This window comes from Lipotes vexillifer, unplaced genomic scaffold, assembly GCF_000442215.2.
Source record: "Lipotes vexillifer unplaced genomic scaffold, Lipotes_vexillifer_v1.1 scaffold164, whole genome shotgun sequence".
In the NCBI taxonomy this organism is placed as follows: domain Eukaryota; kingdom Metazoa; phylum Chordata; class Mammalia; order Artiodactyla; family Lipotidae; genus Lipotes; species Lipotes vexillifer.
The window spans coordinates 4,312,024-4,333,046 of NW_006789313.1; the positions used below are offsets into that span (position 1 = coordinate 4,312,024).

Sequence of the window (21,023 nt, forward strand, 5' to 3'; positions counted from 1 at the left end):
TGGATACATGGGAGCCATTTTTAACTTTGTATTACCAGGACTTACCTGGTGGCGCAGTGGTTAAGAATCTGCCTGCCAATGCAGGAGACACAGGTTTGATCCCTGGTCTGAGAAGATCCCTACATGCCGTGGAGCAACTAAGCCCGTGTGACACAACTGCTACTGAGCCTGCGCTCTAGAGCCCACGAGCCACAACTACTGAAGCCTGCACACCCTAGAGCCCGTGCTCCACAACAAGAGAAGCCACAGCAATGAGAAGCCTGCACTCGCCACAACTAGAGAAAGCCCGTACGCTGCAACAAAGACCCAATGCAGCCAAAAATAATAAAATTATTTTTTTTTAAAAAACTTTGTATTGTAGAAACCACATGAAAATAATACAGAGAAGGGTTAAAACATCCATCATCCAATCAGTGTGGCGAAACAGGTGTTTTTTTCCCAATCCTTTCTGTCCCTTTCTTACATTCATACATAGTTAACACTGTTCATTGCTTCTAATTATCTACTCTGTGTTAGGCACAGTGCTTGGTCTTGAAGATTTAGAAAAAAAGAAAAGAAAGAAAAGCCACAATCCTTGCTCTCAAGTATGAATAGCTCACTTCCCAGAAGGAAGATAATAACTCTGTAAGCAGGTGATTGCACTATTGTGCTGACTGCAGTGAGAGATTCAAGGTGAAGTCTGGAAGGAAGAAAAGTTAAACTGCCTAAATGAGTCTCCCAGGGCTTCGTGAGAAACAGACCCAGGAACCAAATCCTGATGGTTGATCAGGAGTTTGCCTGGTTGATAAGTGGGACTAGAGAACTGCTGAAGGGTTGTAAATTGCAATCTTGAACAAAGTAACGCAGAGCACAGTTCTAAGTACTTCCCATATAGCACTTCCTTTAGACCTCACAGCAGCCTTATGACGTACTACTAGTGTCATCCCTGTTTCACAGATGAGGGATCTAAGACGGAGACGTAAAGTAACTTCCAAATCACACAGCTAGTGAGTAATGGAATGATTGGAACCCAGGGCAGTCTGGCTTCAGATTCTATGCTGTTAACCACTGTACTCAGAAAACCATTCTGTAGAGGAGAATCAGAATTCCAGGCAACCATCAGGAAACTACTGGAAGAGTCCAAGCCACAAATAATTAGGGTCCAAATTGAGAGCTAAGAAGGAAGATAATGGGACAGATAGGAGATGGGAGAACTGATAGGACTTCGTGTCCAATTCTAAGTGGGGAGGTCAGGGTGAGAAGTTAGGGGTGACGCCCAGGTTTCTTGCTTGAGTGGCCAGGCAGCTAATGATACTATTAGTCAAGAGAGGAAATACAGGGTTGGGAGACGAGATGTGTCAGAATAATGGTATTTTTTTTAACACTGTATTCTATTATATATTTTTCTCTATTCATTGTCTTAATAGTTAACATTTTTGTCAATAGACACTGTCACTTCTCACACAGTACATCAATTTTTCTTTCTTTTCCCTCTCTACTCCAGCCTTTCCCATTTTTTATTCCTCCACATCCTATTTCTCTTTCTTTTTACCTTATCTTTTTTTGTGAAATAAACACTGTCAATGGCACTCAGAATTAAATTATTCATCCTCATGCTCAAATTCACAATCCCACCCCTAGAGAAACACTAAACAAGCAGATGGGAGTAGTAACAAGAATTTTATCCTTTACTCTGCACCCCATAAAGGAACCAACAGGAGAACCCCTTGGACAACCTGGGCCCCCATCCTCTATGTGGCCAGGAACTGTAATGGTTTGGTACATTATCTCTTCCTAATTCTACGTGCAGTGACATAAAGTTGCTTGCTTGAAACGGGTTACAGTGGGAATTTTTACACCTCGGAAATTGGCAAAATTCTGCAAATCAGGACTTTGTTTCCACCCCTATCAGTGGGGGTGGAAACAGGTTGTTAAATATTTATCAACACACCACAGATTCAGGCTGTCACCAAGATGAAGATCCACATATTAATCTCACACCAGACAGCACAAATCAGGGCTTCTCAACTCTGGCACATTTAGGACTTGGTAATTTTTTGTGGTGGTGGTGGCTTGTCCTGAGCATTGTAGAATTTAACAGCATCCCCAGCCTCCAGCTACTAGGTGCTACCCACTGGCAACCCTCCCTTCCCCCAATTATGACAACTAAAAATGTCTCCAGACATTTATCCCAAGGAGCAAAATCACCCTGCATGAGAACCACTAGCAAAAATGGATTTAACTGTATAACTATCCCTGAAGAAGCCTCCAAAATTATGACATTGAAAAGATCAGTGTGGTGGGGGGAGGCAGGAATTCCCTGGCAGTCCAGTGATTAGGGGTCCACACTTTCACTGCCGAGGGCATGGGTTCAATTCCTGGTCGGGGAAATAAGATCAGTGGGTTTCAGATTAAGCCAACTTCGTTCGAGCAGAGAGACTTGTTTGTGAGTAGTAAAAGGTAACATTTATTTAACATTTACTTTGTGCCTGGCACAATTACAAGCACTTTACACACACGCATTTAATCTTCATTAATATTTCTATGAAGTAAATACTATTATTCCTATTTTACAGATAAGAAAACTGAGTCACAAAGGAGTTCAATCATTTGCTCAAGCTAATGAGTGACAAAACTGAGATTCATACCTGGTCAGTCTGGTTTCAGAATCTGTGCCCTTATGTCTATGCTGTAGATGCCATCAGAATTCCAGGGACTACATCACTCTGACCTCCCCATCTATGATTTCAAGGTTTTTTCAATTCAACCAGGAGTGTTTAGGATATGGAGAATTTGAAGGTCTCCTGCTAACACTTCCTAATTGGAGGACATCACTGACAGAAATTCTTTTAACCAGTATGTTGAGAATGCTTTCCTCATTTGATTCTGATCCACACGGGAAAAGTGTCATCAAGGATGAAAATGGCACACAAGTACCTACTGCATTGCAAAAAAAACAAAAAACATCAGAGAACTTTTAGTTTTATAAATACCAAAGGGAAGGAAGATTTTCTGCAACTGTTTTGACATGACAGTCCTGATTTTAAATATATGCCATTGCATAAATAAAAAATTCAGTTTTCCCTTAGGTAGTATTCATGAGATATCTAAAACAAAGTCCTGAATTACATAGGTATCTCCTAAGAAAACATACCGCACTTGTTGCATATTTTAAAATATACATGACTGGGCTTCCCTGGTGGCGCAGTGGTTGAGAGTCCGCCTGCCGATGCAGGGGACGCGGGTTCGTGCCCCGGTCCGGGAAGATCCCACGTGCCGCGGAGCGGCTGGGCCCGTGAGCCGTGGCCGCTGAGCCTGCACGTCCGGAGCCTGTGCTCCACAACGGGAGAGGCCACAACAGTGAGAGGCCCGCATACCGCAAAAAATAAATTAATTAATTAAATAAAATATATATGACCTAATTTTTTTAAATGAAGCCAATTCCTTAAGGTAATAGTTCTCAAAATGTGGACCAGCAGCATAGCATCACCTGGGAACTTATTAGAAATGCAAATTCTCAGGCCTCACCCCAGAATCAGAAACTCTGGGGATGAGGCCCAGCAATCAGGAGTTTCACAAACCCATCAGGTGATCATGATGCGTACCCAAGTTTGAGAATCACCATCTCAAGGTAGTACTGGGCATTTAAACACCACAAGAATACCTCCTAATTCCTAGTCCAAGATTTTATAAATTCTCACTGTTTGATGAAAGTAGATGTTATTTTTCTTCTCTTTTTTCAATTTTTTTCATTGAAGTACAGGTGATTTACCATGTTGTGCCCATCTCTGCTGTACAGAAAAGGGACCCAGTTATGTACATAGAGACATTCTTTTTTATATTCTTTCCCATTATGGCTTATCCCAGGATACTGAATATAGTTCCCTGTGCTATAGAGTAGGACCTTGTTATGTATCCATTCTAAATGTAATAGTTTGCATCTACCAACCCCAAACTCCCAGTCCATCCCTCTCCCTCCCCCCGTCTCCCTTGGCAACCACAAGTCTGTTCTCTGGGTCTACGAATCTGTTTCTGTTTTGTAGATAGGTTCGCTTGTGCCATATTTTAGATGCCACATATAAGTGATATCATACGGTATTTGTCAGAAAGTAGCTGTTATGATAGGATATTTTTAAAAGGCACTGTGCCCTTGCAAATATAATTCTTATGGGGAAAAAAAGCGTCTTCCTGATTCTTCTCTTTATAGGCAGGCAGATTTTCTACAGTTTAGTTGATGCTTAGTCTATGAACAGTGCAAATTGGAAAACACTGATAAGGTCTCTTATGTCTGTTTATTTATTTTGTGTTTTGAACAGCAGCATGCACCATTGAGGGGTGCTCTCTGGCTGAAGGGGGAGGGAGTCTGACAGGAGTCATTCTTTCAGGCCAGGTTCCCCAGCCTGTAACCTGGGGAAGATGAGGGCCAGTGAACCGCCTGTCAGCTCACAATGGTGCTTTGGCTTCCAGAGCTGGTGTCAGGGGTAGAGAACTCCCAAAAATGAATGGAACAAACTCCGAACATACAGAATTCATGACTTGATCGCTTCTCCTCTCTCCCTCCATCCTCACTCCCACTCCTGCTTTCTGTTTCACAGAGAAATGGGAGCAATCAGAAAAGATTCTCCACCACTGCCATTACTACAACTCCCAGCCTACCTGTGCCTGCACACATATACCTTTCCTCCTCTCCTGTTCCTGAGAGGGGCCTCTGCTCCAGTGCGAGGTCAGTGCCTTTAGTACGGCACTGGGTCCTATCCTTGCGCACCTATCGGAGGACATCTCTCTAGCAACTACCCCTCCTCTCTCCTACACATCAGTTCTTCTAATGACTGGATCGCTCCCATCAGGCTGCAAACATGCTATAATTTACACCTTTCTTAAAAACAAAAACACTCGGTCCCACATTCTAATCCAGCTTCTGCCCCATTTCTCTACTCCTTTCTACAGCAAACTCCTCAGAAGCGTCATCTATGGCACTCATTTCTCCTCCCATTCAGCCTTGAATTCACCCCACAGGGCTCTCATGCCCACCACTTTACCAATGTGACTTACGTTCTCCATGTAACTACATCCATTAGTCAGGTCTCGGTCTTAATCTTTCTTGTTTTATCAGCTTCATTTGATACAGTTGATCGATCACTCCCCCCTCCTTGAAACATTCCCTTGTTGCTTCCAGAATGACACACTATCCTTGGGAATTCAAAGATGGATATATGATCCATGCCGCCAAGTCTGTTAGGAAGACTTGGACAACACCGTCAAGAGCTTCTGGACTTCCACAGTCTCATATAAATCCACTTGTGGCGGTACCGCCCAGACTTTTTCATGTCCAGGCACACATAAAAAGATGATAACAGCTGCCCCATACTTTGGGATAAGGAGACAAGACGGACCCCAACAGAAGACAACCCACCTAGGCGACTCCAAGGCCTGAGGATCACAACACGTGCTTTGAATGGCTCCAATTTATGCCTTCATGTAAAGCAACCCACCTCCGTTTTCTTGGGCTACAATGAAAATACAGTCATTTGATGGCCTTGGTCATAGACTTCTCTGTCGCATAAATGTGGTGCAAAGACTCAGTAATTCTTATATACTCTTTTTCTTAGAATTGCAGAAGTTTAACTCCTTCAGTTCAAGGCCTGTTGTATATCCCTCTTACATGCCATGCAGCACCTAGCACAGTGGTGAACACAGAACATATTTTTTAAAATATGTCAGATTAAAATTCTGTGCCAGGTACTATTGCTTCAGCAACATCGTCTTTTTTTTTCTTCTTTTATGTGAAAGCAGGTTTATTTAGAGAGATACACATCCCATAGGCAGATGCAGTCTGTCTCAGGAGGCGAGAGTGGCTGAGAAGTCCTTTCTTAATCACCATACGTTTTTGGACAGCATTCCATTCTATCAGTCAAAGGTTAGATAGAACTTACTTGAAAGTAGAAACCAAAAAAGACAAGTCCAGAACCTCCCTTACTCACATGTGTCATTGGAAGTTCTTCCTGATATCTAACCTGATGGTACCATGTGTCTAAGCTTACTTTCTATGATTTAGCCTTGAAAAGGAAGGAGAGGAGGAGCGCCACATGAATAGTCTGCATAACAACACAAGCTGGTGATGATGGTGTCCTGATATCACTGGATTGTAGATGCTGTTAACGGTTTCCACTGTGGTTGCTATGGAAACAGTGAAGAGTGGTTTGGGCATAAAGCTTCTCAGAGAAGAGGTGTTTCAGAAAAGCAAAGCCCCAGAAGTCATCAAGGCCACTCCACAAGGAAAGGAATTCATTTGGTACACAGTGTTACCTTTTTCGGTTTTTATGTTGTTTTGCTCCATTTGTAATTTATTGACAACAAAGAAGCAAGAAGCAATCTACCAAGGTTGGGAACAAGGACACTTTTATTACTCTGAGATTCTTGTTTTCTGTTCAGTAGTGGAAAATAAACCAGGGATGATTATCTGTCCTCTGCTGATGCAGGCACCCTAGAAATAAACATATTCTTGACACTATGGTGAAAAATGGAAACTTAAAAGTTTGAGTAACCAAATAAGAACTCAGAAGAATTCTCACTCCTCCCCATAACCACTTCTATTTCATTTGCCTCCATAACACACACAAAAACATTGAGTTTCCCCTCCATAAATACAATCTTTCAGTCAAAAACATTGTAATGATTCAAAAAGCTTATTATGGAAGACTAAGATGCCTGAAACTCAGTTTTCACCCTCAACTATCATCCAGCTATCAGAACAAAAAGAAATCAATCCTCAGTCATGGGACCTACCTCATGTCCCAGATGCCTTTGTCTGTGGAAAGTCTGTCCATTCTCAGCAGTTTAGGAATCAGGAAAATCACTCTCAAAAATTAGGCAGGGGAAAAAAAGGAAAGAATAGAGGGAAGCAAAGCTGGAAAGGAAATATGTATTAATTTCAAATAAGAAGAACTCAACTGTCCTTGTGATTAAGTAATTTTTTTTTGGCCGCACGGCATGTGGGATGTTAGTTTCCCCATCAGGGATCGAACCCACACCCCCTGCATTGGAAGTGCAGAGTCTTAACCACTGGACCACCAGGGAAGTCCCTCAACTGTCCTTGGGAGGCAGAGGGGGATCCGAATTGTTACTGGACATTTCAGTTGGAAAATTCCATTTTCAACAGCACATTGTAAGCTATGGTTCCCCTTTTCTAAGAAGTTCAGAAATTACCCCCAGCCTTGCTATTTAAAGTATGGCTCAGCGGCATTGAGAGGTTTTGAGAAATGTGGAATTGCAAGCCCTGCCCTCCTGCAATTTAACAAGATCCTCCAGGTAATTCATGAGCATTTTGAGAAGCACTGATCCTGGTCATCCTTCAGTTCTAATGTGCTCTGAGGTGATGCCAACACTGCCCCTCTATCAACCGCACCTTGAGTAGCAAGGATCTAGAGAAGGCACTGGCTTTCCATCCTGGCTGCAAGTGAGAATCACCTGAGGAATTTCAAAACAACATGAGCCTGAGTCTCTCCTACATAGATTCAGAATTAACAGGTCTGGGGTGGGGCCCAGACATTAGTATTTTTCAAAAGCTCCCAGATGATTCTAACAAGTGGCCAGTGGTGAGATCTATTTACCTAGACTAACTCTTCATTTTTTAATAATTAAAACCCCAAACTGCCATTAGAATAGGACTTGGTGGTTTCCCTACATTATCTAATTTGGGAGTCCTCAAAACAACTCTGTAAAGTAGATACAGCAGATATTGTTATACCTGTTTAACAGATAAGAAAATTAGCTGACAGCAGATATGTTATACCTGTTTAACAGATAAGAAAATTAGCTGAGAGCTGCTTTCACGATACTAACTTAGGGCACAGCTAAATAACTGCTATTTCCCTGGTTGAGAACAGCGGAAAGTTGAGGTCTAAAGTTAATACAACATCCAGTGTTTTCCACTGTGAGTCTATAGGAAAAGCCTGAACTCATTTTAAAGGATAAATCACCAATGCCAATCTCTTAATTTTATATGTGAGGAAACTAGGCCCAGAGATTTGTCTCAAACCACAAATTTTAGCTGAAATGAGAACTCAGATCTCCACACTCCTAGTTCAGTATGTTTCCCACTAAGTTGCATTTCCCAAGCGTGATCCATCTTGTGGGATTCCACAAGATACTAACAGATGTTCCACTGAAAAAGGTTAGATATGCTAAGCCACATGTGGGTTAAAACAAATTCAATGGTGTCCTTGACCTCAGGACTTCTCGGCCTTCACTGGGCTCATGTGTCCTCCAAGTCTCTGAGAGCTTTATGTAATATATGGCATTTCCAGAACTTATTTGACTATGGAACCACTTTTTTTTAGTCAAGAATCTTGAAATAGTCCTATTCAAATAAGCAGACCTTGAGGACTGTAGGCTACTCTGCTTGAGGGGTTGGAAACAAGGTTATGCCCTCAGAATTAGGGCACCAACTATAATAACTAAAGGGAAAAGTATCATTAGCATCACGAAACATCTAAAACAGCTCAAGGCTGCAAAAGTATGGCCTCATCATTTTATTCCACGTTGTCCCTTAATAGACCGTGCCTCAGACCCATTCCCCCAATAGGAAGTCATTGTGATGTCCTTCTTGCTGGTTTGCTACTTTGTAATGAGCAAGTCCCTGTGTCAGGCACTAGGCAAAGCACTTACCCGGATAATCTTGTTTAATCTTTAAAACAATCCTATGAGGTAAGGACTCTTAGTATCCCTACTTTAAAGTTTAAAAATCTGAGACTTAAAAGAGGGTAAGTAGCATGTCCAAAGTCATACAGTAAGTAGTGGAACTAGGTTTTGAACCTGAAGCTGCCCAATGCCAGATTCAGTTATGTGATTATGACATGATGTTGTCACTATAAATGATCTTTTTTTTGTGTGTGTGGTACGCTGGCCTCTCCCGTTGCGGAGCACAGGCTCCGGACGCGCATGCTCAGCGGCCATGGCTCACGGGCCCAGCTGCTCCGCAGCATGTGGGATCTTCCCAGACTGGGTCACGAACCCGTGTCTCCTGCATCGGCAGGCGGACTCTCAACCAATGCACCACCAGGGAAGCCCTAAATGATCTTCTTTTGCATTTATCAGAGTGTATTCCATTTATCAGAGAGAGACAGAGACAGAGAGATAGAGACAGAGAGAGAGCTTTTTGAGAAATTTTTAAGGACTGTGAGGGCTAACAAGTCTGCAATGTGCAGCGCAGGCCAGCAGGCTGGAAATCCCAGCAGGAGTTAATGCTGTAGTCTTGAGTCTGAAGGCAATCTGGAGGCAGAATTCCTTCTGGGGACCTCAGTCCTTTCCCGTAAGGATTTCAACCGATTGGATGAGTCCCACCCACGTTATGGAGGACAATCTGCTTTACCCAAAGTCTACTGATTCAAATGTTATCACATCTACAAAATGCCTTCACAGCAACACCTAGACTCCGGTGTTAGACCAACAGCTGGGTACTGTAGCCTGGCCAAGTTAACACTTAAAATTAACCATCACACTATGTAATAAACAAACAAACAAAAAAACCATAGGTATCCTAGATTGCATAGTCCAATTTCCTTATTTTGCAAATGATAAAACAGATCAGAAAGGATAGGCACCCAGTGATACACATGCGTTCACAGGAGAACATGCACACCCACATTTGCAGAACTTTTCATAAGTTGCTCACTACCTTCTAATACAACTAAGTAGAAAAATTAAATCCCTCCAAAACACAATTTATTTTTATTTTGAAGACTTGATTAGAAAAATTCAGCAAACAGTCCATTTTATTACTTCTCTCCAGGCTAATGCTCCCACATGCTGGATGTGGGGACTACTTTCAGAGCAGATGGGGAGTCTGGAAACAGCTGACACTTTTCTCCCCAAAAGCGGACTTACTCTCAAGTTCATTCCTGTCCCTCCTACCCACCCCCTCAACCTCTCCAGTCTCACCTGTCACTTCTCAGGCTTCCTCCAACTTGATGCCTCCTTTTGCCTCTGGGCTTGCAAACAAGCTCTTCCGTCTGCGGCCCTCTTTCCTCAACCCCCTACCCCTCCACACACACACCCCTTTTGCCTGGTTAAAGCCCAGTCATGCTTAAGTCTCAGCTGAAATATCTTTTCCTCAGGTAATGCCCCTGGCCCTACCAGACCGGGTTAGATGTCCTTCCCATGCACCCCTCTGGCACACAGTACCAACCCCTGATATGTACTGTTTATTTATCTATATCCCCACTAATGGTATCCCCAGCATGGTATCCCCAGTGTTAGAGTGTATCACATAAAAGACATTCAATAAATATTTATTGGGGGAAGGAAGAAAAGGAGGAATGAAGGAAAAAGGAAGGAATTTCTGTAGGGCCTATCTTACACTGCATGACTGAGATCTGACTATTAGAAACAGTCTGTGATGAAATTTGCCCAGGGAACTGCAGGGGGTAGAGCAAATTTGGTCATTTCAGGTGCTAGGGAGTCTCTATCGAGTGACCTGGCATCCTGGGGTTTTGTTTTGCCGTCATTTGGACATTGATATCACCAGGGAGTTATTGGTGCAAAGTAACAAGAAGCTGAACCAGGGTGGTAGCAGCAGGGATGGAAAGGGACCCATAAAGGGATGTTTCATGGCTAATTTGGACTGCATTCGTTGGGATGTGAAGGAGAAGGGTGCAAGATCAGGAAGCTGGGAGAATCTGATTTCTGGTACAAGACAATATCATCAATTCCATACTGAACTGGAAGTATTAGGAAAGCATCTAAAAATACAGCTGAAAATATAAAACAAAGCCAAGAAGATCTATAGTCCTTCACAAATTTTTTATATCAATTACTGTTATCAAAGAAGTGTCAAAACTGGCCAGTAGGCAGAACCAGTATTGCCTATATGATGTGCTTTGAGGGTCATCAAAAAGACTCTTCTTCACGATCTATCATCATGTCAAGGTACCTGAAATGTAATTAAAATGGTACTTTTCGTATATCATCACATATAATTTGTATGCACATATTATATCTCTGGAAGGAAAGATAAGTCATGGTAACAGTGGTTACCTCTGGAAAAGGGGGATTAGGAGATTGGAGGTCAGAGGTGGGAGGGAAACCTATCTTTTACCATTTACACTTTTGTACCCACTGAAGCTTTTTATCATGTACATAGATCTTTCATGTAGAAAAGAAAATTTTTTATTTTATTTTTAAAAGTTGGAATTTATCAATGGGCTGTTGGTTAAATAAATTATAGTACATCCATTAAGTGGGATAATGTACAGTCATTAAAATGAAAAAAAGATAGCTTTGATCCAAAAGATGTACTGATCCAAAGATGTCCATGATGATTATTTAAGTAAAAAGCAAAATTTAGAGTGTAAACATTAAAAATCCACCCATTAGAAAAATATGTGTTTAAATACTTGTTAGCGTGTATATGCATAGGGAAAAGCTGTCAAAATACACCTGTTAGCATTGATTACCCTGGCAAGATGGAATTAGAAGAAACTTTCGCTTTCTAAGTTATATATTTTGACATTGCTTGAACTTTTTACAAGGACCATATTACCTTATAATCAGAAAAAAAGATAATTTAAAACATTTGTGACAACGCAAATAGCCCCAAAATGGAGGGAGGGTCATCATCTTCAGCAGCTGGGGCAACTTTTAAACCCTCTAGATGAAAACTAGGTACTCATGGGGAGTGTGTGCATTAAGTCAGGGAGAAGTGCTGTAATACAGCCTTGGCTCACAACAGTGCCTCAATAATGTTTAATAACTGAATTTATAATTAAACTCAATAAAGTTGGACTATAAAGTAAATACAACTTGTCTTTTTCCCAAGTGAATGAAAAATAGATACTTATCACCAGGAGCTTAAAAAATAGAGGGTCTGGGGCTGCCCTGGTGGCGCAGTGGTTGAGAGTCCGCCTGCCGATGCAGGGGGCGCGGGGTCGTGGCCCGGTCCGGGAAGATCCCACATGCCGCGGAGCGGCGGGGCCCGTGAGCCATGGCCGCTGGGCCTGCGCGTCCGGAGCCTGTGCTCCGCAACGGGAGAGGCCACAACAATGAGAGGCCCGCGTGCCGAAAAAAAAACAAAACAAAACAGAGGGTCTGACCTCAAGGCCATAGTCTAAGATAACATCACCTGTTTTCCCCTCTTCCCTGCTTTCCAACAATCTGATTCTTTTCTTTTTGTTTGCCCTGGTCATCTTCCCAGCCCTTTTTTAAAAACTGCCCATTAGAACCACAAGAGGGCAGCAGCCTCATGTACAAGAAAGGCTCTCAGGCATTGGTAATCATAAAAAGCAAAGGGAGGCGATGCCTTTATAAAAAGTGTTGTCAAAACTTTAGAGATTTCAGCATCTTGCTCTGAATAGGTGTGGGACCACATTTAATGTTCTGTTAGAAATTATAAACAATAAGTGGAAAAGAAATTCATGCTGGTGAGTGGAGCTAATGTATTTCCCTCTCTTCCAGAAACTGGCCAGAGAAATGAGATAGAAAAGAGAACAGTCTAGAACCTAAGACTTACTCCTAATGTAAAATCTTGCACCAGGATGGAAGGGGAATTCTACCACAATGCTACTACTGTCAATGGCACCCCAGTGAATCACCAGCCTTTGGAACGCCACAGGTTGTGGGAAGTCATCACCATCGCAGCTGTGACAGCTGTGGTGAGCCTGATCACCATCGGGGGCAACGTCTTAGTCATGATCTCTTTCAAAGTCAACAGCCAGCTGAAGACAGTTAATAACTATTACCTGCTCAGCTTAGCCTGTGCAGATCTCATCATTGGGATGTTCTCCATGAACCTCTACACTACCTACATCCTCATGGGACACTGGGCTCTCGGGAGTCTGGCTTGTGACCTTTGGCTTGCACTGGACTACGTGGCCAGCAATGCTTCTGTCATGAACCTTCTGGTGATCAGTTTTGACCGATACTTTTCTATCACAAGACCCCTGACTTATCGGGCCAAGCGTACCCCAAAGAGGGCTGGCATCATGATTGGCTTGGCCTGGCTGATCTCCTTCATCCTCTGGGCCCCAGCGATCCTCTGCTGGCAGTACTTTGTTGGGGAGCGGACGGTCCCACCAGATGAGTGCCAGATCCAGTTCCTCTCGGAGCCCACCATCACTTTTGGCACTGCCATCGCTGCATTCTACATCCCTGTTTCTGTGATGACAATCCTCTACTGCCGAATCTACCGGGAAACAGAGAAGCGAACCAAGGACCTGGCCGACCTCCAGGGCTCTGACTGCGTGGCTGAAACTGAGAAGAGAAAGCCAGCTCACGAGGCTCTGCTCACGTCCTGCTTTAGCTGCTGCCCCCAGCCCACACTGGCCCAGAGGGAAAGGAACCAAGCCTCCTGGCCATCCTCCTGCAGGAGCACCTCCGTCACTGGGAAGCCATCCCGAGCCACTGGCCCGAGCACTGAGTGGGGCAAAGCTGAGCAGCTAACCACCTGTAGCAGCTACCCCTCCTCAGAAGATGAAGACAAGCCCACCACTGACCCTGTCTTTCAAGTGGTCTACAAGAGTCAGGCCAAGGAAAGCCCAAGGGAAGAATTCAATGCCGAAGAGGCCAAGGAAACTTTTGTGAACGCTCAAACTGAAAAAAATGACTATGACACCCAAAAATACTTCCTGTCTCCAGCTGCTGCTCATCGACCCAAGAGTCAGAAGTGCATGGCTTATAAGTTCCAACTGGTGGTGAAAGCTGATGGGACCCAGGATACCAACAATGGCTGTCGCAAGGTGAAAATCATGCCCTGCTCCTTCCCGGTGTCCAAGGACCCTTCCACGAAAGGCCTTGATCCCAACCTCAGCCATCAGATGACCAAACGAAAGAGGATGGTCCTCGTCAAAGAGAGGAAAGCAGCCCAGACCCTGAGTGCAATTCTCCTGGCTTTCATCATCACGTGGACCCCTTACAACATCATGGTCCTGGTTTCCACCTTCTGCGACAAGTGTGTCCCAGTCACCCTGTGGCACTTGGGCTACTGGCTGTGTTACGTCAATAGCACTGTCAACCCCATTTGCTATGCCCTCTGCAACAGAACCTTCAGGAAGACCTTTAAGATGCTGCTTCTCTGCCGATGGAAAAAGAAAAAAGTGGAAGAGAAATTGTACTGGCAGGGGAACAGCAAGCTCCCCTGAAAATTAACGACTCCCCTCAAAAGAATGACCGTGGTCAAGGTCCTCTGAGGACGGGTGAGCTGATTCTGCTTTACTTTTCAAAAAGACCTTTTGAGTCCCTGAGGACATGGAAGGCCTCGAGGTCCGTCACCAAAAGGAAAGAGTCACAGCTGCCACAGTTACTGCCATATTGAATGAATCTTATCCATGACCAGGGTCGCCTGATGCTGCTGGAGTGTTTGCCACCAAAGTAAAGAGACAGACTCATGACCCTTCACAGGAGGAGGAGCAGTTGGTCACAGCGAACAGCAACTGAGGGAGCTCCTGTCCAACCTTCTGCGGGCAACAGCAGGACCGGTGGAAACCTGTCACAGAGTTTTGTGCAGTATGTATGTGTCTGTGAAGTTGTCTCATTTCAGTGAGAACGAGGAGAATGTAAGTCAGTGTCACCTGTTAACAAGAGTGATATTCAACTGGCTTCTAAGATTCTATTTCTTTATGAACTGATCAGTATTTATTATGCAGCTATTATGTGTTCTGTACTGTGGTATGTTTTCCTGTCCCTACATCTGAGCAAAGCTCTTGCTCTTCCTTTTCACAACTGATGCCAATTCCTGGTACCCACTGAGGCCAGGCTGGTCCCCACAGAACCACCCTTCCTCTCAGAGTCCTGGGTCTGAAAGGACACTGGAACCTGATCACACCCAGTCCTACAGAGAAGCCTCTATTCTGCTAATAAAGGTGATCAGGTCTCCACAGTCAGTTATTTTGTTTTTACCAGTGGGGATTTTTTTCCTTTTATGTAAACAAATATTATATATTGTAGTTTGTGCCCTTTGAACCCATTTATCTATGCTCTGTCCTTAGGAAGACTAATTGTATGACAGCTCTTCACTGGGTAAAGACCTTCTCCAGTCTGTTTAATCATGGTTCTCTTAAATTATTTTCAGAGGTCTTACTTTCTAATCTCTTCACAAGGAAAACCTGAGGCAAAATGTGCAAAACAAATTTGGTTTCACTCCATGCTTTTGGACTTCTTCCAGGCCCTCTTGCAGGCCCTCATCCAGACCCTCAATTCACACCCAGGCACAAGCAGGTCACTTTGCTGTCTCCAGCCAGAAATGCTATTTAGAGGGACAGCAGGGGAAAGGCTCTTTTAAAAAAAAATAGGTCCTCCAAATCATGGCTCAGAAATGACTTACTGGACTTCCCTGGTGGTGCAGTGGTTAAGAATCCGCCTACCAATGCAGGGGACACGGGTTCGAGTCCTGGTCTGGGAAGATCCCACATGCCGCGGAGCAACTAAGCCCGTGCGCCACAACTACTGAGCCTGTGCTCTAGAGTCCGCAAGCCACAACTACTGAGCCCACGCACCTAGAGCCCGTGCTCCGCAACAAGAGAAACCACCATAATGAGAAGCTCGCGCACCACAACGAAGAGTAGTACCAGCTCACCGCAACTAGAGAAAGCCCGCGCGCGCCAACGAATACCCAACCCAGCCATAAATAAATAAATAAATAAATAAATAAATAAATAAATAAATAAATAAATTTATTTTTTTAAAAAAACAAATGACTTACTTAGTCATTCCTCTCCAAATTCACAAAAATGAGAAGCCCAGAAAAATACAGTTGAGGTCCAGTAATACTGGCTATGGTCATTAAAAATGACCATGTTTTCTTTTAAAACAAAATGTAGGCCATAATAATGTATAAAAATAAGAGTTATCAACATACATTTAAATATCAGGATTATCCCAAAACCAAATTTTAACTGAAATCTCTGCGTATATAAACAGACCAAATCTAAGAGGTTTCTTTGATAATTCTGAAAATAAACCAATGTGCAAGAAATCAAAACAATACAATAATGCATAAAATTAATGAACAGTCCACAAAGAAAGCAGCAGTATAGCATACAACAAGGATTTTAAAGATGAAACACTCCTGTCAGACAGAAACTCATTATTTAACCTGTTAATTACACCTGCAGTTGTATATAAAAATCTCTGGACTTCCTTTCACCTAATGTGGGCCAGTTCTTTTTCAGCCTCGTTTGCTAAAGAGATGTAAAAATAGCTGGTTTAGTTGTCCTGGGAATTTGGTATGTACTTGAGTATGGGAGAGTATCAAGCTTTCCACTGAAGAGTGAATTTGCCTCTTTACAGAGTACCAAGGACGCTTCAGGGAAGTGGAAACCCAGGCCTCTCCAGCCCTGTAGGGACTTGATATTGAGATGGAACATCTTTGAAGCAATGTAGCTGCTGAGGCTTTATGAGGCGCAGGTTGACACCCACCAAGAATTTGGTAGAGAATATTAACTGGCTCAATTCTCCAAGACAGAGACTCCCAGGGCTACAAGATGCCAACAGGATGTGGCTTCATAAGCTCTGGATAAACAGTTGATTCTTTGAGTTTAAGGCTTTGACAAAAGTGAAAATCCCTCCAAGAGAATAGCACTTTGAGCTCACTCACTGTTCAAGTAGACAGAGATACAACCTAATTCAAACAAAAGAACACAGAACTGAGGGGGTGGGCTGGTTGGAGGCACACTTTTCTCACTCCACAACTGCCTAGAACTAAGCCTTTTTTGTCTTTTGTGAAATTCATTGAGAGGCCTATGCCTCCTACATCACGGGCTTTGGGAGGCAACCAGTTATGAAGACTACCTATGCCCCTTGACAAAAAGAATGCCCCAAAATACTAGGGGAAAGTAGACTTCTTTAGAATAGGGCCTCTGGTGGGGTCCTCAGAATGAACAGATCCAACTGTAAACTACAGGGACCTGATGGGTGGATGGGTAGGGTGTGGACTGACTTTGGATCTTCGGCCTTCTTATGCCCCATCTCCAAAGCTCTGTTTGTGGTACACTATGTGCAGCTTTGATTAGTTGCCTGTTGGAAACTGCTATGTTGCTAATATTGTGGTTTGTTTCTCCTTGCTGTGAATTTGATGGCTTGTCGAGGAATCTGTTTTCAGTACAATATTTGGTTAAAGCATTTTGTCAGTATTCCTGGTCTCTGCTTTGCTCCTTTGGTGAATGTCTTTTGAGGGTGATGCTGATGTTTGGCTCTATGTCATTGTGAAATCTGCACCTAATCTCTGGAGAGAAAAATCCCATTGTCTACTGTAAATACTGGAATCCCAGCAAAGGATGTGGGGAGTGGACTGCTTTTCTGTATCATACTAGCATTGTTCTATATATTAAAGAAATTTAACCACACAGTAGTCCAACGCAAAGTGTTTAAATAAGAAAATGGTCTCGGGCTTCCCTGGTGGCACAGTGGTTACAATGCAGGGGACACGGGTTTGAGCCCTGGTCCAGGAAGATCCCACATGCCATGGAGCAACAAAGCCCGTGTGCCACAACTACTGAGCCTGTGCTCTAGAGCCTGCAAGCCACAACTACTGAGCCCATGTGCCACAACTACTGAAGCCTGCGCACCTAGAGCCCGTGCTCTTGCTACAAGAGAAGCCACCTCAATGAGAAGCCCGCGCATCGCAACCAAGAGTAGCCCCTGCTCACCGCAACTAGAGAAAGGCTCCATGAGGCAATGAGGACCCAATGCAGCCAAAAATGAATAAATTAAATAAATAAATTTGAAAAAAAATGAAAGAAAATGGTCTCAGTGAGCTTGACAGATCCATCTATGTTAGAGATTCCACACACATTCGCATTGCCTGGCCTTTTAAGGGGGTAGGGGTTGATATACAATGTAGATACATGTCCCTCTTGACACCTTTGTGATTTTCCCCTTTCCTCTCAGTTACCAAATGACCAAATTAAGATGAAATAATGATGACAAGATTCCAGTAACTAAAATGATCCCATCACCCTCCAGGACGAGGGAGGTGAGGCAGACCTCAAACCAGGGCACGTTAGCCAATACAGACCCTGCAACAAAACAGAACAGCAGCATTTCTTCTCCAATTGCTCTAAGAGCTGGTGCCCCAGTCATTTCATTCCCATTGTAAGGGATACTAATTCCCATCTCCCCCCACTCATATCACTAGTAAAGTTTGAGATTATATAATTCTTTCCAATAAGAGCCCCAGATTGAGAGTGTGAAGAGTAAGGGAAATATGTTTTTTAAGCATCCAGAAAGGAACCAGAAGAAAAATTATTTAAAACATACAACTTTTTTTGGGGGGGGAGGATAATTTTAAACTTAGAAAATAAGCTGCAATAATAGTACAGAGAACTCTGATATCCTGCTCCCACATTCCCCAGTTGTTAACATTTTGCCACATTTGTACTGTGTGTGTGTACACATTTTTTTTCTCAACCATTTGGAGTAAGTTGCAGACATCACATCCACTGACCTCTAAATACTCCAGTGGGTATTTCTTAAGAACAAGGAAATTATCTTACATTACCACAATACAAATACAAAATCAGAAAATTCAACATTGCAGTAATATTATTATGTGAAACATAATTATGTAATACAGTCCATACTCAACTTTTACCAGTTGTTCAAACAATGTTCATTATAAGAATTTCTTTTCCAGTTAGGATCTAATCCAGGACCACACACTGCATTCAGTTGTCATGTCTCTTGGACTCTTAATTTGGTAGAGGTCTTCAGCTTTCTTTCGTCTTTTATGATATGGTCATTTCTTTGGCGTACATTAAATCCAGTTTTTAAAAAAGAATTTCCAGGGACTTCCCTGGTGGTCCAGTGGTAAAGAATCTGCCTTCCAATGCAGGGGATGCAGGTTCGATCCCTGGTCAGGGAGCTAGGTTCCCACATGCCACAGGGCAGCTAAGCCCTCGCACCACAACTACTGAGCTCCCGTGCTGCCAACTATAGGGCCCACACACTCTGGAGCCCACACGCCACAACTACAGAGCTCAAGCGCCCTTAAGCATGCACGCCACAACTAAAGAAGAGAAAAAAACCCACATGCCACAACTAGAGAGAAGCCCGTGCACCACAACAAAGATCCTGCATGCCACAACTAAGACCCGACACAGCCCAAAAAAATAAATTAATTAATTAAATAAAGGGTTAGTTTAAAAAAAAAAAATTTCCATCAGTTTGCGGTTGTCTGATGTTTCACATCAGATTCAGTTTGTTTGTTTTGATTTGGGCAGGAATGTCACAAATGTGATATTGTGTCCTCAGTGCCTCACATTAACAAGACATGATGCTTTATCCCAGTAGTGGTGACGCTAACATGGATCGCTTGGTTAAAGTGTACCTTCCATCCACCCCTCCATGTTTCTCCACTATAAATTTACTATTTTTCCCTCTGCAACTAATAATTTTGAAAAAGAGATTTTAAGCCTCTATAAACGTCCTATGGGTCATCAGGTTTTCACTCAATAATTGTAGCATGTCTTTATTATTCTCATCAAGTTATTCCTATGATGATTGCCAAGTGGTTGGCATTCCACTGTAAGGAAGACTTGTTCCCTCTTTATTATCTATTTATTTACTTATTTATTACTATTATAGACTAACAAACTCATAATAATTGGTTAAAACCCATTACTGTCATTATTTCAATGTTAAAATTGTCACAAATTTAGGCAGTAAGAGCCCCTTCAAGATGATTCCTGTGACCCTTTGACATAGTTCAAACATTTGTTGAGCACTCCCTCACTTTCTGGTACAAGAAGATATTCCAGGCTCATCTTCACTCTCCCCACCCCAACCCAAGAATCAGCCATTTCTTCAAGGAGCCCTGGTTTCATTAAGTAGAGAATGGTACCTGACTCAGTTCTAGAATCAGGATGTATTCATTGCTATTAGGCCCTTTCAGTGGATGGAACTAAAAAATATGTATGTGTGTATACTTACTAAAAACAATGAGTTCATATTGACATCTGCAATTCAAACAACAGGGGCTTCCCTGGTGGCGCAGTGGTTAAGAATCCGCCTGCCAATGCTGGGGACACAGGTTCAAGCCCTGGTCCGGAAAGATCCCACATGCCATGGATCAACTAAGCCCACGCACCACAACTACTGAGCCTGTGCTCTAGAGCCCATGAACCACAACTGCTGAGCCCATGCACCACAACTACTAAAGCCCGTGCGCGTAGAGCCCGTGCTCCGCAACAAGATAAGCCACCACAATGAGAAGCCTATGCACCACAACGAAGAGTAACCCCCGCTCACCTCAACTAGAAAAAGCCCATGCACAGCAATGAGGACCCAACGCAGCCAAAAATAAACAAATTTATTTTTTCTTAAATGTTAAAAAAATCAGTAACCCTTGTTTCATTTTTACTCACAGTCATTTTGTTTTTGTTTTTCTTTCCTCTACTTTTCACTGGCGCCACCTTCTCCAAATGCCCCAAATCTTTGTACCCTCTTTCCTTCACCATCTTCTTAGATCCAAGAACCACCATCCAGGCAACCTGATTACTCCTTTGTTTGGTTACTCATTTGTTCAGCAGATAATTATTTATCTCTGGGAGAACCATGTGACTGCAGAGGGGAATAAGACACTGTCCCGGCCACCAAGAACACAGACTAACAGAAGGAGGGACAGGACAACAGTACAAAGAAAATCACTCCAGTGATAGCCGGAGGCCTCCAGCTCTCTTCCTCCCCAAGCACAAACATTTCCCTTCTCTAGGCCTCTTTTTTTCCCTGCTCTTTGGCAGAAGGGGAAACTAGCACCAAAATCTGAACTGCAGAGGGGAGAACCCTTATATGATTGAAAAGAGAAAGTGAGTGAAGAGTAACAAGATGAATGTGGATTATATCCAACATTCCACTTAGAAGCTCTCACAAGCAATCCTCTAGTCTTTTTTATCCAGTTTGGTTCCCAGGCCTTTCAGAAAGGAGTCTTGCCCTGTCTGGATACAGCCTAACCTTCCTATTCCATAATCCAATCCCTTCTCAAGGTAGAGGTCAGGTAGGAATGCAGAAATTGGAGAAGTTGTCAGTAGGATTCTGCAAGGACACTTTCAAAATCAAAT

The 21,023-nt window shown here is 43.1% G+C and overlaps 1 protein-coding gene across 1 annotated transcript; it reads left to right on the forward strand.

Annotated features, from left to right (window-relative positions):
• Window positions 1-12,438: 12,438 nt before the first annotated feature.
• On the forward strand, window positions 12,439-14,845 carry CHRM5 (cholinergic receptor muscarinic 5). The gene has a single exon (XM_007462521.1). The coding sequence runs from the start codon at window positions 12,510-12,512 to the stop codon at window positions 14,109-14,111; it is 1,602 nt and encodes a 533-aa protein (XP_007462583.1). The 5' UTR covers window positions 12,439-12,509; the 3' UTR covers window positions 14,112-14,845.
• Window positions 14,846-21,023: the final 6,178 nt, after the last annotated feature.

Coding starts and splice junctions, on each gene's coding strand:
- CHRM5 (XM_007462521.1), top strand. CDS start 12,510: ATGGAAGGGGAATTCTACCACAATGCTACTACTGTCAATGGCACCCCA.